We start from the raw sequence: 10,984 nt of genomic DNA, 5'->3' as shown, positions 1-10,984 counted from the left end.
CCAATATAATGTACTCTAATTTACATGCAAAGGCTAAAATATGAACTCTGATTCATATCAAAATTTAGGAATCATCTAAAAGAACAATCTCAAAGAGAATGGAACTTCTAGACATCCACAAATCAAAAAGAATCAAATCAATACAACATAGAAGAAATTTCTTGAGTTCTGACAAAGATTAAATAATGAAAATACCTCAAATCTGTTAGAATTTTATACTGAATATGGCGATCTCCAATCGACAATGATGAATGATTAGATCGGATGACTCTGATTTTCTGAAAATCTTTGAAATAGCAAAGGACTGAGCTGAGCTCATTCAGATCTAATTCTTTCCTTTCTTTCTTCTTTGAAAATAAGCAATTTGACCAAAACAATTTCGATCTCTAATGAAAATGCATAGATCTGTGATGAGGAAGGTTGAATCTCATGGAGGTTTGACAGATCCGCAAGGCAAATGGCCAGATCTACGGGTTTAACATTGTAAAATGATGAATCAAGACTCTATCTCTCTGGATCTAAGGTTTTGGTGTTTGAGCTAGGGTTTGAAAATTTTCGGATCTATAATTAAAAGAAGAGAAAATAGGGCTAGAGATGAAGCTAGCTTTGATAATTAAGAAAAACAAGAGAATTAACAAATCCGATGATTAATCAAAGGAACACGCAAGATTTAAAAGAGAATTGACCAGATCTAGGGTTTATGAAGGACAAATGCAAGATATGAAGAGGTAAAGCTAAAGTTTCAAAGCAAAACCACCAGATCTGAGGTCTTTTGCAAGTAAAAACATATATCTAAAACTCTATAAAATATATATATATATATATATATATATATATATCTGCACAAGAAGAGCTCGGATTTTAGGGGTTTTAAAAAATGAAAAGAGCTTTCGGCCGGAGATACGGCAAGCTTACCGGAAAAGATTACCGGAGAAGATGATGAAACTAGCAAAGGCTTGAAGATTTTTAGATTTTTCTCTTCTCAGATCTCTCTCTCTTTCTCCTTCTCTCTCCCTCTCTCCATCTCCGACTCTCTCTCTCTCTCTGCTTCGGATCGGAGGTTGGATCTCCGACTAACGATCGGAGGAACGATCGACGGAGGAAGAAAAATGAAAGAAAACCCAAATCTCTCTCTGCTCTCGCTCTCTCTTTTCTCTGTTTTCAACGAGAATGAACAGTCCCCCTTCCTTTTTATTTATTTTTATATATATCAAAGTAATAGTGTTGATATCCGCACCCCCACTTGATGAGGCGCGCATAAATTGATGAGGCGCGCCCGCCAGATTTGTCCTATTCGGCTTGGGCGCGCCCATCACAGGATAATTCACCCCTCTTCTCACCTGGATATTCTACTCTGCAGATAACTCACCCCCCTTATACATTCATACCACACCTCTTCCCTGGCTCGTTCTATTTGACAAATCGGGTCGGCTTTTGATGAAATTTGGCGGGGGCCTTGGTGAGACCCTAACCTAACTTGTAATGCAATTTAGGATCCTAGCTTGGTGATTGGATGGGGTTTCTCACAAACACAGGGAACTTGGGTCCGGTCAAAATGGGGTGTCTACAGATGCCCCTCTTTGGCAGAGCGTGCTTGTCACGCGAATGGCAAAGCTGAATAGACGACACATTTTAACTGACCCGAAAGCAAAATAAATTTTTGGATTTTTGGTTCTAAGAACGGCATTCACAAGGGTAAGACTCTACCAACAATAGGGAGATAACCTTTCACCAACTCTTAACTCGGCAACTAAGATATCTCAAAGAGATAGCCTCTCTCTAATGCTCCCGACTCAACTATTTAAACTAGCTAGCAAAGATAAACGAACAGTAATAAAAACACAAACACACTTTCTTTCTTTTTTCTCTTTTTTTTATCAGGCTAAACCAAAGTACACACAACAATTGCTCAAAGAGCACAAACCAAACAAACAAATTAATCACTTCAATCACTCAAAGAGTTTCCATTTTTTTTTATATCATGCCGATCAGTCTAAAACTTGACCAATTATTAGGGTACTCGAATATTTGAGCTAAACTCAAACTTCTAATACCGAGGCAAAACTAAGTCTCAAGCCTGACGATAGATATACAGATCATTGCTGAAAATACATCTGTTTAACTATCTGAGTAACTCTGACTCATCTCTTTCAAGGTAGCGAATCACTTCGGATTACGCTGTTCTGTTAAACAGTTCCACATAAACCCAAATTCGTATGTCCTGCTAAACAGTCTCATACAAACCTCTTCGCAGATACGCATGACTCCTAACTCGTTAAGAAGCTGCACATTGCGGAACGATGATTAGGCGAGTCGATACTTGACATTGCACTACTAATCATCAGGGTACTAAATACCCGGGCGAAGGAAGAAAAGACCAATCCGTGTAACACAGGATCAGAAATATTTTCCTTACTGCAACCCTCAAAATAATCGAAGAAAATTCTAAACCGTGTAACACAGGTTTGATAATGTTTCCCCTTTTAAAACGATTGAAGAAAAGACCAAACCGTGTAACACAGGTTCAGCGAGTTCCTCCATTAAAAATCTTTCAAAAAGACCAAACCGTGTAACACAGGTTCGATAATTTCTATCTCTATTAAAATCTTTCAAAAAAAGACCAAACCGGGTAATACAGGTTTAGTAATTTCTATCTCTGTTAGGACCAAACCGTGTAACACAGGTTCGGTAATTTCCATTTCTGTTAAAATCTTTCAAAAAGACCAAACCGTGCAACACAGGTTCTGTAATTTCCATTTATGTTTAAATTTTTCAAAATGACCAAACAGTGTAATACAGGTTCGGTAATTTCTATCTCTGTTAAAATCTTTCAAAAAAGACCAAACCGTGTAACACAGGTTCGGTAATTTCCATTTCTGTTAAAATCTTTCAAAAAGACCAAACCGTGTAACACAAGTTCGGTAATTTCCATCTCTGTTAAAAATCTTTCAAAAAAGACCAAACCGTGTAACACAGGTTCGGTAATTTCTCTTTCTGTTAAAAACCTCTTTCAAAACGAAGATTGAAAAAAACAACCAGATAGTATAACACTAAATCTGGCAATTTCTTACTCTATTAGAACCTCCTTTTTCAAAACAAACGAAGGACTAGGCCGTGTAGCACGAAGCCTAGTAATTCTTTACCTTATTAAAACCTTTAAAACGGCGAAAGAAAAGGCTAGACCATGGAATACGAAATATGTCCATTTCTATCTTTATTAAAATCTTTCAAAACAATAGGAAACTGAGAAACTCATAATGACTGAAAGAAGAGATCAACTATTAATGATTTCATTAAAGTGCAAGTCATTTCTTCACAAAGAATGACTGAAAAGCGTGACTTTGGTCAAAGACCGGACTCAAGTAACTTGAATGAATTTTAGAGGGTCAACCCCTTTTAAAAGATGCAAAGCATTCGACTAAAATTTGAAAATCACTGGAGTGAATTCTAGACTTTGCTGGGATAAAGATTTTTCAAAGAAATTCAACTCCAAAGGAGAATAACCTGACTAAGAAGCTCAATATAAAGAGCGCTCGAACTTCTCTAGTCTCTATTTTATGAAAATATCTATCTCAAGTATCAATGATTACTTGACATCTTTTATGACGTAAGTTATAAAAGATGCCCCTAGTATGATTACTTTCATGGCAAAATTCATTGGAGAGCAGCACAAAAGGAATGGGCCAAAGGCTTTTATTACTGAACATTTTAGATTACAACAAATTTTTCTGATAAACACTTGGGTTTACATGGCTTTTCATAGGTACAAGAAATTTGTTCTATTCACAATTTTCTCATCTCTGCCATCTGCTGATACCGGAACTGAGGTGAAAGCTTGTCGACATCTGAACACTGTTCTGCTTTACATTATCCACAGGAGCCACAAATTCTCTGCTTCTCTGAATCTTTGAGTTTTTATCACCCAGGCTTTGGAAGAAATACTGACTAAGCAGGACTCTGAAAATTGACTTTGACTCGACAACAGACTGACTTTGATAGACAATGACCAAAGACTTTGACGAGTTTTAAACAAGACTCCAAAAGAGACTGAATCTGCTTCTTAAACTGATATACATTTTAAAATGGCTAAAGGTCCACCACTCTTAGAGTCTTTTAAATACCATGTTTAAAGATGTTTCAACCTCTTTTCAAGATTTTCGTTATGGTTATTATCCCTTCAGATTGCTTAGTTTCAATCTACCTATCTCAAAGGGAGACGAAAGAAGCTCCGATGGCACTTACTCAGACATTAAAGAAGAGCCAAAGAGAAAAATAAAAGCTCGACTGGCTTTCAAAAAGCTCTGCCCTTCATGAAGTCCTGCCATGACCAAATCGCCCTTTTGGGTTTTCGATTTAGCGGACCGCATGCCTTAATTTTTGCCTGGACTGTCTGCCCTTGCAAATTTTCCATCTGATTTTTGCCTAAACTGCCCTTTCGGGTTTTCAGCTTAGCGGGTCTAAGACTCCATCATTTTTTTTATTTTTTTTTTATTTTTTTTTGTTGTTTCTCTACAAACCTGGGCCTAAATACACCAGAAGGACTTTCAGGTAGGCTTAGGTTCAAAAAAGGCTAAACCCTAATGTGTTTGAATGTAATTGGACCAAATCTGGACCCTCCAAACTACCTACGTATCCCTGAAGAAAATGGGAATCAGGTCTGCGTAGTTCGCCCCATTTGGACTCCAAGGAATTTTCCTTCAAAAAGCTGCAAGAGACGTGACCGAACCTGAATTAATCAGGCTACCTACGTACCCTTAAAAAAGGGATCAGGTCATAACGTAGTTCAAACCACTCTGTTTATATATATATATATATATATATATATATATATATATATATATATATATATAAATGCCTCTAGTTTGGGTTTATCAAAGAAAACAAGTTGTTTTATAGGCCCAAAGGGTTTGCAAAACGGTTTTAAACATTTAGGCTGACTCTCAAAGAGGGAATTCTTAGCTCAACAGGGATGACTGCCTCCATTCCGTACACCAAAGAATATGGAGTTACACCTGTTGAAGATCTGATCGATGCCCGATAAGCCCATAAGGCATATGGAAGCTTATTCGACCAATCCTTATAAGTCTCAGTCATCTTGCTAATAATGACTTTAATATTCTTATTTGCCGCCTCTACAGCTCCGTTTGTTTGAGGTCTGTAAGGAGATGACTTGTGATGTCTTATTTTAAATTCTCCACACAGGTGTAACACCTTTTTCTTGAAATGCGACCCATTATCTGAAATCAGCTCATGAGGCACTCCATGTCTGCAAATAATATTGGCACGGATGAACTTTGCAACGGTGTTCGAAGTTATGGAAGCGTACGAAGTGGCCTCAATCCATTTCGTTAAATAGTCAATTGCGACTAGAATGTACTCATGCCCACTCGAAGACTTCGGATAAACCTTCCCAATTATGTCAATTCCCCATACTGAAAACGGCCATGGAGAAGTCATAGAGTGCAACTCCGAAGGAGGAACATGAATAAGATTTGCATAGACTTCACACTTATGGCATTTCTTCACAAATGCGAAGCAGTCTGCTTCCATTGTGGGCCAATAGAATCCAAGTCTCAAAATCTTTCTTGACAGCATTTTTCCATTCATATGAGGTCCACAAACTCCTTCATGGGTCTGCTCAATAAGCTCTGCGGCTTTGTCTTCTTCTACACACAGGAGCTGTATGCCATCAAATGACCTTCTTTACAGCTCTTCACCACAAATAATAAAGTTGGCAGCCAACTTCTGAAGAATCTTCCTCTCTTTGCTTGAAGCTTCTGGAGGATGCCCTTTACCAGCAATAAGATTCTTGATATCTGTATACCATGGCTTCCCATCTGGATACCTGGTTGAAATCTCTACAGCATTCACATGCGAAGGGGCCCACTGGAGTTTAACAACTAGCGGCTGAACCTCCATTGATACAGAAATGTCTAACATCGAGGCCAAAGTAGCCAAAGCGTCAGCAAAATGATTTCTGGTCCTTGACAAGTGAATAAATGTGATGTTCTTGAACTTTCTGACCAAAGATTCCAAATAAGTGTTATAAGGGATCAATTTATCTTCTCGAGTTTTCCATTGCCCATTAATCTGGCAAATGATCAAGATAGAATCCCCAAACACATCAATATCCTGAATCTCCAAAGCTAAGGCTGCCTCTAACCCGGCGATGCAAGCTTCATACTCAGCCATGTTGTTGGTGCACTCAAACTGCAACTTGATAGAGACAGGAATATACTCCTTCTGAGGGGATATAAGCACAGCTCCTACTCCTTGTCCTCGATTGTTTACAGCTCCATCAAAGTACATAAGCCACTTAGTACTCGAAGTCTCTTCTTCAATATCCATGATCTCTTCGTCAGGAAATTCTGCCTTCAGAAAAGCATTCTCTTCAACAGGTGCATCAGCCAACTGTTTAGCAACGACACGCCCTTTAACTGATTTCTGAGTGACATAGGTAATGTCAAACTCAGACAATAACAATAACCACCTTGTGGTTCTTCCTGTAAGGGCGGGTTTCTCAAACAAGTATTTAGCGGATCCATCCGTGAAAGCAAAAAGATCTTGCTTGAAAGCAAATAATGTCTAAGCCTCTGGGTAGCCCAAACTAATGCTAGACATGTCTTTTCCAAAACAGTGTACTTTAACTCGTACTCTAGCATCTTCTTACTAATGTAGTAAATGGGCTTCTCCCTTTTAGACTCTGAATCTTGCTGAGCAAGCATGCAACCCATTGCTGTATCTGTGATAGACAAGTACAACAATAACGGCTGGCCCGGAATGACTGGCGATAAAACAAGGGGCAAGGATAAGCATTGCTTAACTTTTTCAAAGGCCTCCTGACATTCTTCATTCCACTTCTTCGAGGAATTCTTCTTCAGAAGCTTGAAAATGGGTTCACACGTCATCATCAGATGTGCTATGAACCGTCTCAGATACTGAACTTTGCCAAGGAAACCTCGGATCTGCCTTTTTATCTTCGGCGGCTGCATTTCTTGAATTGCCTTGATCTTTTGCGGGTCTACTTCGATCCCTCTTTCGCTGACCATAAACCCTAAAAGCTTTCCTGATGTAACAACAAAGATGCACTTACTCGGGTTTAGGCGAAGCTGATACTTCCTGATTTGTTCAAAGAATTTTCTTAATGCAATTGTATGTTCAGGTCGAGTTTTACCTTTCACAATCATGTCATCGACATATACTTCGACCTCTTTATGGATCATATCATGCAAAAGAGTTGTAGCAGCCCTCTGATATGTAGCACCAGCATTTTTTAGACCAAACGGCATCACCCTGTAGCAGTAAGTACCCCATTGAGTAATGAACGCTGTCTTCACCATGTCCTCGGGCGCCATCTTAATTTGATTGTAGCCTGAGAATCCATCCATAAAAGATAAGAGAGCATGCCCATCTCTATTATCTACCAGGAGATCAATGTTTGGAAGAGGAAAGTCATCCTTAGGACTTGCCTTGTTCAGGTCTCAAAAATCGACACACATTCAAACTTTCCCGTCCTTTTTGGGCACCGGTACAATGTTTGCAAGCCATTGTGGATATTCCACTACTTGAATGAATTTTACTTCTAACAGCTTCTTTACTTCTTCATAAACTTTCAACTCCCATTCAGTTTTGAGTTTTCAGAGTTTTTGCTTCTTTGGCTTAATACCAGGAATTAAGGCTAAGCGATGCTGAACAATTTCTTCACTTAATCCTGGCATGTCATCATATGACCAAGCAAAAACTTTCTTGAACTCTTTGAGTAGGGTGATTAATTCCTCGCGTTCTTCAGGAGATAAAATTTTGCCAATTCGAATCTCCCGAATCAAGGTTTCGTCACCTATATTCACGGTTTCAATTTCCTCTTCAAGTGGTTTTGCTCGGCGACTCTCCTCCTGATGAATCATGTGTTTGATTTCAGGGGGAGTGTCGTCGGCATCCTCATCAGAGGGGGAGTCTTTATTGTTATTATTAAGATTATCAGATTCTGAAGCAGAAACATTAGTAAACAAAAGTGGAGACAGGAATGTACACAAAAAAAGAATCCTTTATTTCATTGAATGTTGAATCAAGTACATCAAATGATGAATTACCCACATCGGGCTTTACAGTTTACTCTTGAGACACATTTACAGACTCAACAAATATGTCGGCATCAATGTCGACTGACTCTGGACTGTGTACTGAAATAATATCTGAATCAACAATAGAAACAGCATCTGACTCGATCCCGCTGGAAAAAGGGGAATCACCATCGACTTCAGGAGACTCAACCTTTATAGTACCTGCATCAAAAGAATTGTTAGAATAAACTGACTCCGAATCAGACTCAGAGACTGACGCATACTTATGGACAACTGACTCTTTTGAAGGGACACGACTGTATAGGAAAGTAACCTGAGGTATGACCTGAGAGGTTCAGTTAGTCAATGGTTCCTCTGCCGGGGTGATTAAATGAGTAGGGTTCAGAATCAAGGCCCTCTGATTAATCACGGCAACAGTCTGTGAATCTTCAAGAAATAGTGAACTCAGAAGGCTTGGCTCTACATGTTCTGCCCAATCAGCTTCTGACTCAACTTCTGTCTACATACTTGTCTGCTTGTCTTCTAACTGCAGATCAAAGAAAATTTCAAAGCCCGGCAACCATTGTCCTGTACTTTCATCTAGCCAAGTCTCGGCAAAGCCACAGAAAGGGAAATCTGCACCCTCTTTTCTGAACCGGCCGTTCATTGTCAAGTTAATTGGCGCCATCGGTAATTCTAACCCTCTTCGGCGACATTCAGCCCATTTTCGCATCAGCTGTTTCATTTCTTTAACTTCTTTCTTTGTGGGTTTGTACGCCAGCCCAAATAGACCATTGAATGTTTTGAACTCAGGGAACTCAGTCAGACCCTGATGATATTTACCCAACCCGGCGCCTGGTATATACCCTTCTCGGCGAATCATCCTGACAACATTTGAGTTTGTGCTGATCAGGAAACAAATTTCCTCATTCATAGCTTCCTCAAAGGTGATGGCAGTCACCTCTAGTGAAAATCCAGTCAAACTAATATCTTCAGTCTTCTCCACATTCAGATCTGAGTAATCAGCCCTACTTCAAGGTCTCGGTCTCCCTTTACAGTTATCACTCTGCTTTTGTGAAGAAACTTCAGCTTTTGATGAAGAGAGGATGGAACAACCCCGAACTTGTGCGACCAAGGGCGGCCAAGTAACAACAGAAATGAGGCTTTGATGTCCAAAACCTGGAACTCTATTTCGAAGTCTTCTCCTCCGATTTGTATTTTAGTGACCAGAGTTCCGATCACATCTCGACGAGTACCATCGTATGCCAGAATACCCTGTTCAGATGGGATGAAATCCGCAGGACCAAATCCAAGGGTTGTCGCAGTACTTAATGGGCAGACATTCAGAGCAGAGCCGTTGTCAACCAACACCTCTGGTACTCTCTTCTTATTGCAAACAACAGTGATTTTTAGAGATTTTGTGTGGTCTCGGCCCTCATAAGGCAGATCATCATCATTGAAAGATAGAGTTTTAGACACTTTTGTCATGGTGACCAAGCTCACCAGCTCATCAAGAGTAGTGTCTACAGAGACTTGCGCGGAGTTAAGCTCTCGAAGGACTAACTTTCTGTGCTTAGATGAGGCCATGAGTAAGCCTCATACTGAGATATTAGCCTGAGTCTTTTTCAACTGCTTCAGCAAGCTCTCTTCTTCTTCATCTGCACTGACCTTGTTCTACTTCGAATTCTCTGCATTTCTTGCAACCTCTGCCAAATTTTCTACACTCAGCTCTGGAGGTTTGAATACACGCCCACCTCGGGTCATGTGACGCATCCCGTCACAATGGTCATCTAACAACATTAGTTCATCTTCTTCAAAGTCTTCAGCCTTTAAGACATACGGAGTTTTCCTTGCTCTTCCTGCATTATCAGTCTGAAATACACTAGACTGAGATGAAGACGATTTAGCCAATTCATCGTCGTCAAATGAGATTACATAAGGCTTCCTCCTTTCTGCTGCTTCCAGCTCCCCTTCGTCAAACTTCATGACATAGGTTTTTTCTGTGGTAATGGCACAAATGAGGGTGGATGGGTCAAGCAGAGGTTCATTAGCAAAAATTGCATTGGTAGTAGGAGGAGGCATAGCATGATGGTTGGGAAGTGGGTTCTGAGTGACGTTTGGTCTCTCAACTGCCAGTTCGTCCTTGTCAATCATATTCTGGATTGCATGTTTCAAGGCCAAATAGTTTTCAGTTAAATGCCCTGGACCTCTGTGATATTCACAGTATTGATCCATCTTCCAGAAGGCGGGTAAGGGATTGGGTGGAGGTTTGATATCCGGCAACCGGATCTTCCTATCTTTCATCAGCCTCTTGAATATCATTGTTATAGGATATGGAAGGGGATCAAACTTTCTGTCAAATGTACCTCTCCTTGGTGCCCTTGCACCTTTTGTAACAACTCTGGCCGCAGGCTTGGTGTAACTAACAGTATGAACCTCCTTAGGCTGGACCATAGGCCTTTTACCTTCTCTAATCTCAGAAGAAACCTTGGCTCTCAAGCCTTTTGCTATGGCATCCTCAGTTTGAGTACCAGTCTTGATCAAATGATCAAAACTCGGGTAATGCTCCGGCGCCAAGAAATGAAATTACTGAGGAGACAAACTCTTCAGAACTAACTTTATCTGCTCTGATTCAGACATTCTCTGGCTTAGCTGAGCGGACTTGCATCTCCAACGCCTGATAAAAAAAGTAAAGGTCTCTTGAGGACCTTGCTTCAGCTGTTTTAGGTCTCTCTTCGTGACCTCAATGCCTTCTTCCATCGAGAACTGCTCTATCAGTTTCTCAGAAATGTCTTCTAGGGTTCTCACTTCCTCAGGTTTCAACCTTAAGAACCACTTCTTTGCGATTCCTGTCAAAGAAATCAGAAACAACTGGGCCATCTGTTCACGGCTCAAACCATACTGCTGCGAGAGAATGATAAACC

The 10,984-nt window shown here is 40.1% G+C and overlaps 1 protein-coding gene across 1 annotated transcript; it reads right to left on the bottom strand.

The window, feature by feature from the left end:
• Positions 1-9,068: 9,068 nt before the first annotated feature.
• Positions 9,069-9,647, bottom strand: LOC143857410 (uncharacterized). Its single transcript, XM_077367836.1, has one exon. The coding sequence runs from the start codon at positions 9,645-9,647 to the stop codon at positions 9,069-9,071; it is 579 nt and encodes a 192-aa protein (XP_077223951.1).
• Positions 9,648-10,984: the final 1,337 nt, after the last annotated feature.

This window comes from Tasmannia lanceolata, unplaced genomic scaffold (assembly GCF_043159265.1).
Source record: "Tasmannia lanceolata isolate RefF3 unplaced genomic scaffold, GAP_Taslan_0.1 ptg000024l, whole genome shotgun sequence".
NCBI classification, from domain to species: Eukaryota; Viridiplantae; Streptophyta; class Magnoliopsida; order Canellales; family Winteraceae; genus Tasmannia; species Tasmannia lanceolata.
Note: the sequence above shows the minus strand (reverse complement) of the source record. Positions and strands in the feature narration are given on the sequence as shown.